The 17,479-nt window shown below is 56.0% G+C and overlaps 2 protein-coding genes across 5 annotated transcripts; one reads left to right on the top strand and one right to left on the bottom strand.

Annotated features, from left to right (window-relative positions):
- Positions 1-254: 254 nt before the first annotated feature.
- On the bottom strand, positions 255-9,613 carry YPEL4 (yippee like 4). Its single transcript, XM_074954533.1, has 5 exons — positions 9,482-9,613; positions 8,259-8,583; positions 7,898-7,941; positions 1,767-1,875; positions 255-1,425 (listed from the first exon to the last, which is right to left on the bottom strand). Exons 2-5 carry the CDS (start codon positions 8,397-8,399, stop codon positions 1,336-1,338), a joined length of 384 nt encoding a protein of 127 aa, XP_074810634.1. The 5' UTR covers positions 8,400-8,583; positions 9,482-9,613; the 3' UTR covers positions 255-1,335.
- On the top strand, positions 6,718-16,987 carry CLP1 (cleavage factor polyribonucleotide kinase subunit 1). 4 transcript variants are annotated; one of them, XM_074954526.1, is made up of 4 exons: positions 6,718-6,775; positions 6,909-7,003; positions 12,877-13,499; positions 15,553-16,987. In XM_074954526.1, exons 3-4 carry the CDS (start codon positions 12,894-12,896, stop codon positions 16,222-16,224), a joined length of 1,278 nt encoding a protein of 425 aa, XP_074810627.1. In that variant the 5' UTR covers positions 6,718-6,775; positions 6,909-7,003; positions 12,877-12,893; the 3' UTR covers positions 16,225-16,987. The 4 variants fall into 4 exon arrangements, with proteins under 4 accessions (XP_074810627.1, XP_074810625.1, XP_074810623.1 ...); XM_074954524.1 differs by lacking the exons at positions 6,718-6,775; positions 6,909-7,003 and adding an exon at positions 11,706-11,821 and having other exon boundaries at positions 15,553-16,986; XM_074954522.1 differs by lacking the exons at positions 6,718-6,775; positions 6,909-7,003 and adding an exon at positions 11,730-11,817 and having other exon boundaries at positions 15,553-16,986.
- Positions 16,988-17,479: the final 492 nt, after the last annotated feature.

Here is a 17,479-nt window from a genome sequence, read left to right as displayed (position 1 = left end):
AGGGATGGGCAGTGCCCAGGGATCACCAAGGCATGGCGACCTACAGAACCAAATGGCCCAGAGCAGATATGGAGGAGTGCGGAAGAAGGCCCAAGGGAGGGACGTGGGAGCAGGGAAATGAACAGCAGAGTCCCAGGCCCAGCTCTGGACCCTCTCACCCCAGGCCTGAGGGCGGGGGAGGGGCAGCTCCAACCTTCCCAGGCCAGGGGCCCAACTCCCACCCTCTTGCCCCTCCCACCCGCCCCCCCCAAATCCAAGTCCTAGACTGCAGAGGCTGGTTTGGACCATCTCATCCCCTCACTCCAAGCCTAGGGCCAGGAGGGGCCAGCTACCACCCTCGCTCCAAGCCCCAGGCTGCTCCGACCTTCTCACCTCCCACTCATAGTCCTAGGCCAGGGGTCCAGTTCTGACCCCAACTCCCCACTCCAAGCCCCAGGCCAGGAGCTGGACTCTGATCCTTCTCCCACCACACACTCCGGGGCCAGGAGGCCTGGCTCTGACCCTGTCTTCCCCCACCCCACACTGAGCCCCAGTCCAGTGGTGCCAGTGGTGACCCTCTCGCCACAGGTCAGGGGACCAGCTCCTACCTTCTCTCCCCCAACTCCACCCTGAGCCCCAGACTGGGGTGGCTTCCCTGATCCCATTGACCTCCCACCCAGAGCCCCATGTGGGGAGGGGGCCAGTTTTGAATCTGTTCCTGTGCCTACTGTGGAGTGGCAACTCTGACCTTCCCCCCTCCGCCCCAGAGCCCCCTGCCAAGGGGGCCTGGCTTTGATCCTCATCCCCAAGAGTGCGAGTGAAGCTCTCTGATGCTAATGGCCCCCACCCCACACCAGGGGGCCAGCTTTGATCCTCTTGGCCTCTCCCCTCACAACCCCACACCAGGGGTGGGGGTGGGTGGACACTCAGCTCCCTCACCCCACCAGTTCCCCTCAGCACCATACCCAAGGAACTGTCTCCTTGCTCCCCATCTCACAGGGCAGGCTCTAACTAAACTCCCACTCCCCCTGACTGGGGAAGACACTAGCCGCAGGAGTCATGCTCCCAGGTGTCTGTGCCCCACAGTGCTAGCAGCGGGTCGGTGCCCAGCAGGATGCCCACCCTGGGGCTGGCCTCACAGTCCATGCCTGGTGCTGGCCCCAAGGGGGAAACAGGCGTCCCCGTGCTCAGTACACACTCAGGCTGGGGGTGGTGTGAGGGTCCTGGATCCCCTGCTCCCGAAAGGTGACCTTTGTGCAGGGGCGTTCTCGTGCTGGGATGGGCAATGTAGCAACGTGATCAGGGAGGGGAAGGCCATGCTGCTGGGGGTGTGGCTGCAAGCCCCCCCCCCCCTCCTCAGTCCCAGCCGTTGTCCTTCACCATGTGTGACATCTCAATGATGAACTTCCCCTCCTTGTACTTCTGGCTGGTCTCGAAGGCCTGTTCCTGGGGGAGGGGCGAGAAAGCGGAGCGTCTGAGCCAGTCCCGTCCTCTAGGGCATGCTCTTCTCCCCAGCAGAAGGCACTGTGACCCCAGGGAGGGGGAGGAGCCTGCACTGCCAAGACCCCTCAACAGGAGGTGCTATTACCTCAGGGAGGGGGAAGCCTGTACTGCCCTCCTCAGCTGGGGACACTGTGACTCCAGGGACAGGGAGGACCCCGCACTGCTCAGCCCTGCCCTGCACAGCAGGGGGCATTGTGACACCAGGGAGGGGGCATAGTCTGTACTTTCCCAGCTGGGGGTGCTATGACATGGGGGGATTCCTGCAGGGCTGGAGCAGTACTCACATATTTCCACCCCAGGGTGGTCTTGCAGCTCTCACAGAAAATGTCGGCCACAGAGTGGAGCCCAGTGAGCAGGAGGCGCTGTTCAGCTGGCCCGCAGCCCACGTTAACCCTGGCACCAGAAAGAGGAGCAGCATGGGACAAGGTCACATACTGCCTTTCCCCCCCAGATCCCCACAGCCCTGCCCCTGCGGGGTAAGTTCCCTCTAAGCCGCGCAGCCGCCCAGCAGTCTACCAAGTGTCACACACTTCAGGTGCCCCTCACCCCACTGCCGTGCTGCTCCTGCCCTCTGCCTTGGGTTGGACCCCTTGGCCAACTGCTCTTGGGAGCCTCCTGCTTCCTGTGTAGAGCGGAGAAGGGGAGGTGGGGACACTGATGTCAGGGTGTCCCCCTCCCCCTGCCTATGTACCCCATTTCCACAGAGCAGGGGGAGGGGACATGACAGAGCTCAGGAGTGGGACATGGGACGGAGCTTCCTGGCAGCTGTTGCTGTGTCTGAACAAGCAGACTGGTGACTGCAGATCTATTTAAAGGGGCAACATGTCTCTCTCTCACACACCACACTGTGTATGTGTGTCTCTCTCTCACACACACACCCCACCCTGTGTGGCTCACATACACACCACACTGTCTCTCTCTCTCTTTCACTCACACACACATACCACTGTGTCTCTCACACTCACCTCCCAACACATACTTGTATTGTTGTTGTTGTTCTTGATACTTCCTGCAATGCACATATATTCTCTGTAATTTTATTCTTTCAAAGTGCTGTTATTTTAGTTTCTGGACTGGTCTATGTATTTCATAATTTTTATTTCTCTCTTAGGCTTAAATTTAATTTTTGAGTAGTGAGTTCTAAAATGCCTAACCTGTCTTGGCTGGAGTAATTATCCCTATGGTAACTTTTAAAATATATACATCTGTTTTTTGTTTCTACTGGTGGCAATGCACATGCACATTACCTCAATACTGGTGCACATAAAATTCATTTCACACATGGATGGAAAAAATTAAGGGGAACGTTGCTGGGGAGGAGTGGGGGTTGAATTCAGCTGCCAGGTCAGCTAGCAGCTGTGGGAGAGTGTCATGGTGCCCTAGCAAACATACAGCCCATACAAAACCAGGCCGTTCAGGCTTAACCCCCAGGCCCTGCTGAGATCAAAGCACAGGAGCCCAGCCCTTCCCGTGTGCTGGGCCGAGCTCCATACACAGCCACACTCCCATGCTACATACCCACAGCCAGAGCAGCCTCAGGCATTCAGACACCAGGCACTGGATGCCAAAGCAAATCAAGAGCGTGTCTTTTAAATATTGTCTGGTTTTGAGCCAATATTGGGTTCTATTTACTACCCAGCTGGCACCCTTAGGGACCACTTGCCCCAGCTTTTCTCCCTCACAGGAGAACGTGGAATGCCCATTAAAAAAAAGAAAGGGGGGAAGCTGAGCTCCTCCCAGCACTCCAGAAGCTGGGGCTTTAAGAGAAACTACTGTGCAACTTGACACCTCTGAGGTGAAGTGGGACGGGGGCTGAGCTGGTGTCTGTGCTCAGGGCTTACTCAGGTGGGGAAAGAGAAACCCATGAGTCTTGCAGGGGGACAGGAGTTCAAGGGGGCAGAGGCTGTGGGGGTTTGGGATGGGATGGGATGGGCTCAAGGGGGAATCAGAAGGGGCTGACTGGGGGGGCAGAGGCTGTGAAGGATTGAGGGAGGACAAGGTCCCATTCCTCCCTCATTCTCTCCCCACATGAGCTACTGCCAATGCCTGCCTTTCTCCCCCTCCCCACACACCTGTGCACCTGCAGGGAGAGCACAGATAACTGGGGAAGAGCCACAGAAGCTCCTGAGTCCCTGCAGGGCAGCTGGGGCTGGCTCTGGCCAGCTTGCAGGGGGATCCCAAGGAGATCGCTGTGGCCCTATTGCTGCCCTCCTGAGACACTGTCCCTGACCCATGGGCCCAGGCAGGCTCCCATGCCCCCCGCTGCAATCTGGCAACCTGCCCCATAACCACAGCTGGGATGAGCAATTAACCACAAGCCTGACCCACTATGCATGGTGCCCTAGAGACCCTCAGAGCTCACAAATGGCAGCCAGCATTGGCATGCCCCAGGGCCAAGGGAGCTCTGCTGCCCCCATCGTAGCCTGCCCATCCGAGCCACCTGCCATCTGGCCCATCTTAGCCCCTATGCTGGGGTCTCTAGCACTGTTCCCTCTAAGCTGTGCGCGCGCACACAGATCCTAAACCCCGCGCACACAGCGAAACACCGCACCCACAATAATTTGCACAGAAGCACAAAAATTTGCACAGAAGAATTTTTTTGCGCACACAGCCTGTCAAAACTTAGAGGGAACATTGGTCTCTGGCAAGAGGCGTCTCCCGGAGAGCCAAGCTGCAGTGCCATGTGCTCCCCGGGCAGCCTGGTGCTGCAGCCAGCGCTATGCCTGCCTGCTCATCCATGAAGGGAGCAGGCCAGTATCCAGCCTGGACATCTGCAATGGGGGCCCCATTGCTGAGGGCTGGGCAGTCAGCACCAGTGTCCAGGGGATTAAGGAGGATGATCTAACAGGACCTCAAGACTGTCACCGTGACAAAAGGCAGCCATACACCCACTTGCTGGATGGGGCAGGTGCTGCTTCTTTGGCCAAGGCCTCCCCCTCCCTACCCCACATCCAAGGTTTCCTCTAATCTAGGCTGAGCAGTGACTATTCCCCTTCCCTGCCTCACTGGGTCAGATCCTATCATGGGTGAGCAGCTGTGAGAGCCTGGCTCAGGGATGTGGGGCAGAGTTGAGTCTCATTGATGCACTGGAGACGCTGCAGATCCCCAGTGGCTTCATAAAGAGCCTGAATGGGAAGGGGGGACTAGCTGGGCCTTGGTGTGGAAAGCTCTGCAGATGAGCAGGCTCCCAGCAGGGCCCCATGGAACTCTGTCTGGGACAAATCGAACTCACCCAAGGGTCCCTCCAGCCATCAGCCCACACCAGCGTGTGAGACAGTGCCACCATGTGGTCAATGGTAAGAGCTGCTCCTAGATCAGGGGTGGGCAAACTTTTTGGTCTGAGGGCCACATCTCGGTATGGAAATTGCACGGAGAGCTGGCTAGGGCAGGGGATTGGGGCACAAGGGGGGGGGATGAGAGCTCCAGCTGGGGGTACAGACTTTGGGGTGGGGCTGGGGATGAGGGATTTGGGGTGCAGGAGGGTGCTCCGGGCTTGGATGGAGGGGTTCGGAGGGCAGGAGGGGGCTCTCGGCTGGGTCAGGGGATAGGGGCACTTGGGGGGGGTGAGGCTTTGGCTGGGCATGCAGACTCTGGGGTGGGGCTGGGGAGGAGGGGTTTGAGGTGCAGGAGGGTACTCCGGGCTAGGATCAAAGGGTTGGGATGGCAATCAGGGCTGGGGCAGGGGGTGGGGGCACGGAGAGGGGGCTCAGAGGTGCAGGATCTGGGTGACACTTACCTGAAGCAGCTCCTGGAAACAGCAGCCCATCCCGCCTCTGGCTCCCATGCAGAGGCAGGGCCACTCCACTTTGCGCACTGCCCTGTCCGCAGGCACCACCGCCGCAGCTCACATTGGCCACGGTTCGCAGCCAATGTGAGCTGCAGAGCTGGCGCTTGGGACGGGGGCACTGTGCGGAGCCCCCTGGCTGACCCTGCTTCCGGGAGCCATGCAGAGCTGCTGCATGCGCAGAGCGGAGCAAGGCAAGCCCCTGACCCTGCTCCCCAGTGGGACCTCGTGGGACGGATTAAAAGGTCTGATGGGCTGGATACATCCCGTGGGCCATGGTTTGCCCACCCCTGTCCGAGATCTGATGGCATCACTAGGAGTCTCTGCTCCTGGGGGAATTCTGCACCACTGTGGACGTATAGAATTCATGTATCCCACAGTCTTTTTTTTTCCCCGCAGAAAATACATTTCTGCCCAAGATATGCTACAGTTCTGCCTTTAGCCCACCAGAGGCCACTGTGGGGCCAGAACAATCAGCAGCAGGAACGCAGCCAGCTGTTCTGGCACCACAGCAGCCTCTGGTGGGCAAAAGGCAGAACTGCAGCACTTCTGGGGCAGAATGTATTTTCTGTGGGAAAAAAAATTCTGTGCGTGCCCAGTGGTGCAGAATTCCCGCAGGAGTAGAGCGAGGAAGGCCTGGGAGTGGCCTGCTAAGAGCAGGGAACAGAGATGACTTTATTTTGGGACTTTGAGAGTTTTGTTTTGCACACTGATGTTAATAAATCCAGCCCCTAAGAAGGGGTGGCTGAACAGAGAGCAGCCTGTTTGTAGCATTTATTGAGGAGCCCTGAAGAGGGGAAAGTGAGGCACGCTGCTACAGAGCCTCCCCTGGCCACAAGGTGGCACTTGGGAGGTTGCTGACCCTTGCTGACCCTGTAACACCCTCCCAAAGGGTGGCATTAACAACCTTACCCATCATTAAGCAAAACTGTGAGAACCAGCTAGCAAAGAGTGCATTTCTGTTGTTCCCACAAAACAAACTGGTCCTAGCCTGATCAGTCTCTGATGCAAAGCAGACAAACTCATAGCAGTGAGAACCACGCAGCTGCACTACTGAGCCAAGGCAGCAAGGAGCCACCATGCCACCCACAGCCTCAGACAGCAGCCAAACCACAGCCCTGGGAACCCTAAATCCTTAGGGCACGGTCTGTCCAGCTCTGCCTTCTCTCTGCCATGTCATTCAGAGATTCCAAGGCCAGAAGGCACTGTTGTGAGCATCTGTTCTGACCTCCTGTATAACCTAGACTAGAGAACTTCCCTGAATTAATTCCTGTTCAACATAGAGCAGATTTCTTCGAAAAACATCCAATCCTGATTTTAAAATGGCCAGGGATGGCGAATTCACCAGGACCCTTGGTAAGTTGTTCCATTGGTTAATTACCCTCACTGTTAAATATTATTTCCTTATTTCCAGTCTGAATTTGTTTATCTTCAGCTTCTAGCCATTGGACGTTATACCTCTGTCTGCTAGCCCAAAGAGCCCTCTATTCTCACATTTTTGGACCAGAGGTAGGTACTTCTTGAGTGTGATCAAGTCACCCCTTAACCTTCTCTTTACTAAGCTAAATAGATTAAACTCCTGGAGTCTATCACTAAAAGGCAGGTTTTCCAATCCCTTAATGATTCTTGTGGCTCTTCTCAGGCCCCATTCCAATGTATCAACATCCTTCTTGAAGTGTGGACACCAGAACTAGACACAGGATTCCAGCAGCGGTCATACCAGAGCCACATACAAAGGTACAATAGCCTCTCTACTCCTGCTCGTGATTGCTCAGTCATGTTTGGTCATTGGCCATGGCCACCCGTAAGCCAGGGACCAGACAAGGGAGAAGGTTCCTAGATACTTCTATGTCAATAGCCATTGCTGTTGGCAATAGGATGGCCCATTGGCTGAGTGGTAGAGGTTGTGATCCCCTGCCAGAGTTGACAGTGGTGTGGCTGTGGTGGATTTTCATCACCTCCCCATTACAATCCCAGCCCCTTGCTGGGATCACCCTGGAGTGGACTGACAGGGAGGACCCTGGGTTTGGAGATGAGCCAACCCATATGAGACATCTTGGGGGAGAAAGACCCCCGCGCAAGAAGTTTTGGAGATGGGGCCTGACAAGTTACTGCCAACTTGAGTAGGGAATTGTCTGCTGGGGAACAGTGCCGAGACATGGGGTGTGGTATGCTCTAGTGGAGCCCAGAGAGTGAGGCACATTGGGGCAGGGTTATACATCACCATGACAACTGCTGTTATTCTACCCCAGGACTCACCACCAAGGAGACCCCATTCCAGAGACTCCACCTTTGGAATGGGGGGGCCCCTCCTGCCTCTGAGTTCAGATGCCAACAGTCACCCTCTCTTGGGTCATGTAGAACAGTGATGGCTTAAATTATCAGCTCTTTGGGGCAGGGACCATCTCTGGTCTGGGTCTGTACAGCGCCTAGCACAACAGGGTCCTGCTCCACAGCTGGGTGACCAAGGCACTACCGTAATACACCTAATCAATGATAAGGCCTGCTAATATAGCTCTAGCTGCTGCCTGCTCCCTTCTGACTGGCTGCAAACTCCCCACCCTCCCACCCCCACCCGTACTCTCCCCCCCTTGTAACTGATGGAGTGATGGATCACAGAGGGGCACTCACACAGAATTGAACAGGTAGGCTCGGCCATGGCTCCCCTGGAAAGACTGCAGAGACAAAGGACAGGAATTATACCCTGCCCCCCCCCCGGCCAAAAAAACCCCAATCCTGGCCCCCACCATCCACCTTCATTCACTGCCGTGGGGAAGTTACAGCACCCAGGGCCTGGCTGGGCACCGATAGGGCATTGCCATGGGCAAGATTGGCAGTGGCAAGGCATGGCTGTGAGGAAGCTCACAGTGGTGGGGTCCTCAGCTGGGCACCAGCAGGGCACAGCCCTGCGGAATCTCACAGTGCCGGGGTGCATGGCCTTGGAGAAGCCTGGTGGCTGGTGCAGGTCCCTGGCAGGCTGGAGTGGCTGTACCTTGGAGATGAGCTCATCATGCTTGGCCAGGTGGGCCTGGCAGTGCACACAGCTGTAGGTGCGGTGGCAGTGTGGCAGGTAGCTGCGGAAGGTCTTGGTGGGCAGGCAGGCAGCAGGCGGCCCTGGCTCACAGCTGGGCATGACAGGCTGGAGGGCGATACCCTGGCGGGGTGGGGGGGTGGGCGCTGTGCACCCCCCACACAGTCGGTCGCAGGTGAAGCAGCGAAGCAGGTTGGCTAGAGCCGTGTTTCAGGGTGGGAAGAGTTTGGGGGGGCTGCACAGCCAGGGCCCCCCCAGATGAGAACCAGGCCGAAAGGGGAGTCACCTGCAGAGAATGAGAGAGAGGAGGGCAATGAATCAGGGGGGTCGCCCCTATGGCCTGCGCTCCCTCCGCCTGGGAGACTGGGAAGAGTGCCCTCTGATGGGGAAGGGCCCCCCCAGCCCTCAGTGCCAGCTCTCTTCTCCCTCCTGTGCTGCCCCCCAACCCAGGAAGCACCCCCCACTGGAGCTAGAAAGGAAATGCACAGTCCTGGGGAGCCAATTCTCCGGCTCGCCAACCTACGCCCCTGTGCTGGGGACAGCACCCCCTTCTGGGACAAAGGGTTGGTTCTTGTCATGTGGTCTCTTCTCCTCATGCTGCTGTCACTGCTGGATGAGAGCGCCCCATGCTGGGACAGACCCATTCCCACCACTGAGCCCCAAGTCTCCCCAGCTCCCAAGCCCAGCCCAGAGACAGTGCCCCATGCTGGTCACTGCCCAGAACTGCCTTTTAAAAAACCCATGCCTGAGTTTGGCACCAGCCTGAGACAGCCCCCAACTCACTGCACAAGTGTCACGCTCCCTCCTCGCTAGTGGACAATGGGCTCACAAACTGTGGTGGCCCAGTGCCAGAACCCCACAAGGTCGGTCCCCTCTTTCCCACCCAGAAAATAACGTAAGGGACCAGAGGGGGGTGTGAGGTGGAAGGTGACACCTGGGGGAGGGGGAGGGTTCCGAGGGATCCGCTCCCCGCAGACAAGGGAAATGGAGGAGGATCTGGCTTGGGAAAGTTGCAAGTGGGATGGGGGGCGGGGGGACTGGGCTCTCTCGTCAGGGGCTGGATTGATGGATGATTCACAGGAGGGGAGAGACCCAGGCTCCGTTTGCGGGGCCAGCCGCGGCGGGAGGGCAAAGTTTCTCCGCGAAGCCCTTTGCGCTCAGCCCCCCCGTCCGCCGCCCCTCACCTTGAAATCTCGTCCCAAGAGCCCCGTCCGTCCGTCCCGCGGCCGCTCCTCCGGCGGAGGGGGAGCACCCTGGGGCTGTGCGGGGCGCAGGGGGCCGGCTCAGGGGGCCGGGGGACCGCGGCTGGGGGGCGAATGGGGACCTGGGGCTCGGGCTGGAGCCGAATGTGGCTGTGTGTTGTGGCACCGCATCATAACATTGAGTCATTCCTCCCCCCCCCCCCCCCCCGCTACGTCAGAAAGGGGCTGGGAGGCGCGGGGAGGGAGGGAGGGGGCCGGGGCCACTGGGGCTGGGCTGCGGGAGTGGGGGGCGCAGTGATGGGAGGGGGGTGAACATGGGGCAGGGGTGGAGCGGCGGGGGGAAGGCTCAGGGCCAACAGTACCCCGGGATGCGCGGGGGGCGCACAGGTAATAAATCATGTATTGCGCCTCTGACGCAGGGAGAGGGGAGCGAGAGACAGCTCGGGATCACGGGCTGCAAATCTGCATGCTTCTCAGGCCAGCTTGCCCCCCCAGCACCCAGGCCAGGGATCCCCGCTGCACAGAAACTGCGACCTACCTGGCTGGAGATACCCAGCGCACTAAGAGCCCCAAACCCTGACACCCCAAATCTGTGACAGCCCCAAGTCCTGTCCCCTGATCTCAATGCCCCAAAGCCTGGCACGCACATGGCATGCAGCTCCGACAAACACTGGCATCCCCGATCCCACTCCCCCAAACTCTGGCACCCCTTGATCTCACTGCCCTAAACATTGGCACCCACATGGCATGCTGCTCCCCCAAACATGGGTACACCCTGATCTCACTGCCCCAAACACTGGCACCCCCAATCTCACTCCCGCAAACACTGGCACCCACATGGCATGCTGCTCCCACAAACACTGGCACCCTGTGATCTCACTGCCCCAAACACTGGCACCCACACAGCATACTACTCCCCCAAACACTGGCACCCCAATCTCACTGCCCCAAACATTGGCACCCAGATGGTATGCCACTCCCCAAAACACTGACACCCTCTGATCTCACTGCCCTAAACACTGGCACTCACATGGTCTGCTGCTCCCCCAAACACTAGCACCCCCAATCGCGCTCCCCCAAACACTGGCACTCACATGGCAAGCCACTCCCCCAAACACTGACAGCCCCTGTTCTGTGACAGCTCCAACACTGATAGCTGAATCTGCAACATCCCCAAACACGGACTCAGTTTTTGCTCCCCCAAACAGTGACTGGATTTGTGGCCAATCACAAGTCACGGGAGCCCTGATCTATGACACTCCAAGTGGTGGCCTTCCCAATCGCTACCAAATACAGTAGCAACATTGGCTAATGGTTGCCAGGTATCCGGCATCTCATGTGACACTCCAGCATCAGGCACCCCCCCTGCCAGCCCACCCTGAATGTCATGCACCTTCTGAGAGGCTCCAGTAGCAAAAGGCTTCAGGCAGCTGACCCAGGTGGCAGGGAGAGAAGATGGGTCGGGGGAGACTCAGCAGGCTGCCTAAGCCAGAACCCTGCCCCACAGAGACCTCCTGTCCTCCACAAAGCCTACCCTCCAAGAGAGACACCCCAGCCAGACCCTGGCCAGAAAGGCCCAAGCCAGAGCCCAGCCCCTGCAAGAGAGCCCCTCCCCCACCAGCATCTGCCCAGCTACCTCAGCACTCCCAGATCTCTCAGCACCCACCCAATTTAGGCTATACCCATCCCCTCAGCCACCCACCAGCACCTACTGACTTAGACGCACCCAGAACCCCCTGAGCAATCTAGCCACCCACCAGCACCCTCTCCTCATACACACCCTCATACACCGCTCCAGCCTCGCTGCTGCTAAGTTTTGTGTGGCTCCATGTCCCAGCCCCATTATTGCTCGGGAAGGGGGTGTCGACCATGGGCTGAAGTTTACAGCCATGTGTACGTTATTTGCATATATGCAAATCAACCCTTATAGGATTTGCATAATATGTCACTCTTGCGGCTGTGTAAAGCTGGGCAGCCGTGTGGCCCTGACACAGACCTGCCCACTGGGCTGCAACCGGACCCTGACACTCCAGGTCCCAGATCAGAACCGTTCTCCGCATCGTAGTTTGGCCTACATTTGGGAACTTCATCTCCCAGCAGGACCTGCGCTCATCCGCCGTTCCAACGCCCTTCTTCCGGATTCGGCCTACACAGGAAAACTACCTCCCCCAGCAGGCAACGCGCCCCGTCCCTGAACTTCCGGGGTTGGCCATTTCTCCCATCAGGCACTATGCCTTCCCGTATTCCGGCCTGGGGCCGGAAGTACGCGTGGTCTTGGGTCTGCCGGTTGGTTGGTTTAGCGCCAGGCAGCGGCGGCGGTAGGTGGGTGAGCGACTCTTCTGGGGCGCGGCTGGGTTTGGCCCCTCCTCGGCCCGCTCCCTAACGCCTTGCTGTTGCCATGGCGACACCCAGTAACGCCCTTTGCTGCCTGTAAGCCCGTGGTGGGCAACACGTGGGCCCTCAGGGTAACTCGCTGGCGGGCCGCCCGCAGCTGCCGGTGGCCGCGGTTCCCGCTCCCGGCCAATGGGGCCTGCGGGAAGCGGCGCGGGTTGCAGGGACGTGCTGGCCACCGCTTCCCACAGCTCCCATTGGCCACGAACAGCGGCCACTGGCAGCGGTGGGCGGCGGTGCCCGCCGACGGTCCGTGTAAACAAACTGTCTGGCGCCTGCCAGCGGATTACCCTGAGGGGCTGCCTGTTGCCCACCACTGCTTTACGGTGGGGGGCGGCGCCGCCATGCCCAGTGGGAGCCCTGGGCACACCGCAGGCAGGTCGCGGGGGGTTCTGGGCACGAGAGGGGTGTTGCCGCCATTCTCCGGGAGGTGGAGGGGGATAGCGTCATCACTCCTTGCCGGGGAGGAGCCTGGCCACAGTGCGGGGGACACTGCTGCCATAGGAGGGTGGGGGTGCTGTCATTCGTATGAGTGATGCTGTAGTGACTCCTGTTCACACAGTGGTTTGTTTTCCCATATGAAGCTGCAGTGACCAAAACTGTCTTGCCTGGGGCAGTGTCTAGAGGGTGAAGCAATAACATCCCGGCTCTGGTCTGACTGTTTCAATGGCCATCGTCTCCATGGCCCAGTGCCATGGCCTGACAGCCTTGGTGCTCTTGGGTGTGTGGTTCCTGAGGGCATGGTAAGGAATATCGTTTAATTAGCGGAGCTCCAGAATAACCAATCGCATCAGAGTGTGGGGAGTGGGAACCCTCCTCTCATCCATATATAATAATGCCTGGGTCTGTGTGACAATGAAGAGCACCGTAGGGAACAGAGCCCTCTACCAGCTCCAGATAGGGATTGAGTAGAGTAGAACTGGGGAGGCTGATGGGAGAGCATTATACTCCCTGTGATGTGACCTCTTTCCTTGTGTCTGTTTCAGGCCTATACAGGATAGAGATGGCAGAGGAGGCTGGGGATGAGAAGAAGCAGGTGGCAAAGTTTGAGCTGGAGCGGGAGACGGAGCTTCGCTTTGAGGTGGAGGCTTCGCAGACTGTCCAGCTGGAGCTGCTGGCAGGCATGGCGGAGATCTTCGGCACTGAGCTGACCCGTAACAAGAAGTTCACTTTTGATGCTGGTGCCAAGGTGGCCGTGTTCACGTGGCATGGCTGCACAGTGCAGCTGAGCGGCCGCACTGAAGTGGCTTACATATCGAAGGACACGCCCATGCTGCTCTATCTCAACACCCACACAGCCCTGGAGCAGATGCGGCGGCAGGCAGAGCGCGAGGATGAGCGGGGGCCCCGAGTCATGGTGGTGGGACCTACGGATGTGGGTAAGTCGACAGTGTGCCGGCTGTTGCTGAACTACGCTGTGCGGCTGGGGCGCCGACCCACCTTCGTGGAGCTGGACGTGGGCCAAGGCTCGGTCTCCATCCCTGGCACCATGGGGGCACTGTACATCGAGCGGCCTGCTGACGTAGAGGAGGGCTTCTCTGTCCAGGCCCCCCTGGTCTATCACTTTGGCTCCACCACTCCTGGCACCAACATCAAACTCTATAACAAGGTGAGCAGTGGCGGATCTGGGGGGGTGAAATTCAAGGCAGCCAGAGCTCTTTCCCACACACACAGATGTTTCTGGAGACACAGCAACCTTTAATGACCAAAGCATCTGGTTCTCAGTGAGGGAGGAGTAAAGTAGGCTGTATTTGTAAATGTATTCTGGTCCCACTGGAGAAAAGGGTAGGCGGGCACCTTCTCCACAATCCAGAGTATTTTGGAAGGAGAATGCCAATGTGCACACCCCCCTCACACCAGGGGATGGCACAGGCATCTCCATCCTCCCTGGGCTAGACCAATCCAGCAAGATGAATTCACATATGCACACTTGTTGGTGGGGAAGGGCAAAGACTGCCCCATGCTGAGACGTTTTCTTAGGTCTGAACTCACATGAATAGAGAGTTGGGGGACCGATCCAAAGAAAAAAGAATTACTGGGAGTAAAGGGCTGACATTCCCTTGTCTCCCCACCCCACAATCACCTCTGGCCCTGCTCAGCTGCATTTTCATCATCTAGTCTGGAGGAAAGGAGGAGAGTGTTGCTTCCCCTTTTATCTTCTCCAACCATCAGTACTCTTTAATCTGTTTTGCGCTACCTTGGAAGGAAACAGGCTTGCATCATGGACTGGAAGTCACAGCTCTCGGGCCAACTCTGCCACTGACTTCCTGTGTGACCTTGGCAAGTTAATACACTTTCACATAACACAAGAACCCAGGGTCACCAAATGAAATTGATAAACAGCAGGTTTAAAACAAAATAAGGAAGTAATTCTTCAAACAGTGCCCAGTTAACCTGTGGAACTCTTTGACAGAGGACATTGTGAAAGCCAAAAATATACCTGGGTTTGAAAAAGAATTAGATAAGTTCATGGAGGTTAGGTCCATCAATGGCTTTTAACCAAGATGTTCAGGGCCACAATCCTATGCTCAAGGTGTCCCTAAGCCTCTGATTGCCAGAATCTGGGACTGGACAATGAGATGGATCGCTTGGGATAATTGCCCTGTTCTTTTAATTCCTTCTGAAACATCTGGCACTGGCCACTGTTAGACAGGATACTGGGCTAGATGGACCATTGGTCTGACCCAGGATGGCCGTTCTTAAGTCACTTCCATATCTGCAGAATAGGGACAGCAATGAAACATTTGCATGGTTTGAGATGAACACTGACATTTATTAATCCAAGATATAAATATTGTCCAAATACAGAGAATCTTCTTAATTACACGTCCTTGCAGGTAGTATATTATCTTGACTGAGATAAACCTTTATTAAAAAATAGAGCTTGAAAAGACTTAAGATGGAAAAAAGAACAGTGAATAAAAAGGATATTCTGTTTAATTATTTGGCAACTTCTGTGTTAAAAGAGCAGAGTTTAGCATTTCACACCTTCCTGTTCATTAGGGGTGATGCTAATACTGTCTCTCTAAAGCAGCAATAACTATCACTTGCTATATTTCATTGTAGACACAAACCAACATTGTTTTTCTGAATCTCTGTGTTGTTACATACCTTCTGACTGTCTCCCGCACGACAATCAGCAAATCTCTCCTCTTGTGACCTCAGATGTAGAGGTCTAGAAGAAATGATCAGTTACCTTAATGACCATTCAGTAAGCAGGGTGTTAAATGTCCAATCTGATTAGCCTTCTAGAAGCAAATAAATGCACTGGTGCTTAATAGTTGTCCAAGTAACCAAACAAAATACAGTTATTTGTATCCCTTGCCTCATTGGTTAAGGACAAGACACAGTTTCTTGACGGAGAATGTCTCTTATTAAGCTGGGCTCTGCCATGCTTAATTTGCCATGCCAAGGTATCTAAAGCGAGATGCTTGGACAGAAGGAGATTTGCATTTCCATTTCTCCTCCACTGAGTAAAATGTCAGTGTCAGGGCTGCTCAAGGGCAATTTATATGTGATCAGGCCACCATCTAGTCGCAGCCTGCAAAGGATATAAGCCCCACCTTGAGAAAGGGAAAGACCATGGGTGGAGCCACTTCAGATACTGCAATTGCCATGCACCTTCCTTGGGTTCCAATTAGCCATGCTGCTTCTCTCTACAGATCACATCTCGCTTGGCTGACGTCTTTAACCAGCGCTGCGAAGTGAACCGCCGGGCTTCAGTCAGTGGCTGCGTCATCAACACGTGCGGCTGGGTGAAGGGCTCGGGGTACCACGCCCTGGTGCATGCTGCCTCAGCCTTTGAGGTGGATGTGGTGGTAGTGCTGGACCAGGAGCGCCTCTACAATGAGCTGAAGCGGGACCTCCCCCATTTTGTGCGCACAGTGCTGCTCCCCAAGTCGGGTGGGGTGGTGGAGCGCTCCAAGGACTTCCGGCGGGAGTGCCGGGATGACCGCATCCGTGAGTACTTCTACGGCTTCCGGGGCTGCTTCTACCCCCACGCCTTCGACGTCAAATTCTGTGATGTCAAGATCTACAAGGTGGGGGCTCCCACCATCCCTGACTCATGTCTGCCCCTGGGCATGTCGCAGGAGGACAACCAGCTCAAGCTTGTGCCAGTGACGCCGGGCCGTGACATGGTGCACCACCTGCTGAGCGTCAGCACTGCTGATGGCAGTGAGGAGAACATCTCCGAGACCAGCGTGGCTGGCTTCATCGTCGTCACTGGGGTGGATGTAGATCGCCAGGTCTTCACAGTGCTGTCACCGGCACCTCGCCCACTGCCCAAGAACTTCCTGCTGATCATGGACATCCGCTTCATGGACCTTAAGTAGGGGCTGCACCAGAGCAGAAGAGGTGGAGTCAACCAGGCCTATAGTGTCTCCTTTGTGGACAGAACTTTTACCAATTGAAGGGGGTGGAGACTGCCACACAGACTGAATCATTTGAAACCAGTGTGGGAAGGGGTAGAGGCTGCTGTCCAGATCAAACCGTTGGGAGAAATCAAAGTGGGTCAGGTGAGGTTTGCGGATTAATTTGTAGACAGAAGCAGGGAGGGAATGTGGGATTAAATGTAACTGTAGATGGTTCACTGCCTACATCCTTCTCTAGGTTCTCGTCTCCTCCTTAGATTTCAGTCTCTGAAATCTGGACCCATTGTCCCTTTTAAACAGCCAGTGCTTCATGGGCCTCTTCTTGTAGGAGAGGATCAATATTGTTTTATATTTTTGTAATTTTAATAAATTTCCTGGTATTTTGCTGGTCTCTAGTGACAGTGGATGAATTTTGTGTAACCTCCTGCAGTGTGAGAGAGGGATCTGCAGGGCACACACACAGGAGGCACTGCTGGGGCTTGGAAAGGGGAATTTCAATGTGATGCCCACAGACAAAACTGGACAGATTGGAACAGGGTCACACGAAGTACCCTGGGGCACTTCAGTACAGTGTGGATCATCCCAGGAGCCAGGCTAAGAAGAACCAACAATTTAATTTTCTAGGTCCTTCATCTCTCCTGTGCTATGGAGATGTCTGCTGCACATTATTGCCAGCTTGGATCACCAATTTCTCTAATATTCCAACAAATAACTTCACACTTCCCCTTATCCATCGAATGAGCTCCCTATAAACATCTTCAGCATTTCTCCTTCAACTCCCTCCTTAAAGCTCACCTGTGCTGTAATGTGTACAGCACCCATAGCTGGGCAGCTGGCATCCCGTGACTGCTCTTTGTGATCATTTTGTTGTCTCCCCACCCTTCCTGTTACTTGTACTCAGCTGTTGTCTCATCTTATATTTAGAGTGGTAGAGTTGTTCTGTGTTTATACCACACCTCGGCCCTCATCTATGACTGGCTGCTACTGCAATAAAAGTGGACAGTGGTTTTTACTGGGTATGAAGCCAGGAATTTTCCACCGGAAGGGGAAACCATGGCAAGGAACTGCTGCTAGTTGGTGGAACTTCAGGGTAAGAGAGGGGAGAAACAGGTTTGCAAATGAAGAAAGCAGGGAGGAAGAATGTAATGCTGGAGGCTGCATAGCAGGAGAGAGGGGTCCTACTGGAAAGGATTGTGGGAAGAAAAGATTGTGAATT

Source organism: Natator depressus, chromosome 6, assembly GCF_965152275.1.
Source record: "Natator depressus isolate rNatDep1 chromosome 6, rNatDep2.hap1, whole genome shotgun sequence".
Lineage (NCBI taxonomy): Eukaryota > Metazoa > Chordata > Testudines > Cheloniidae > Natator > Natator depressus.
Note: the sequence above shows the minus strand (reverse complement) of the source record. Positions and strands in the feature narration are given on the sequence as shown.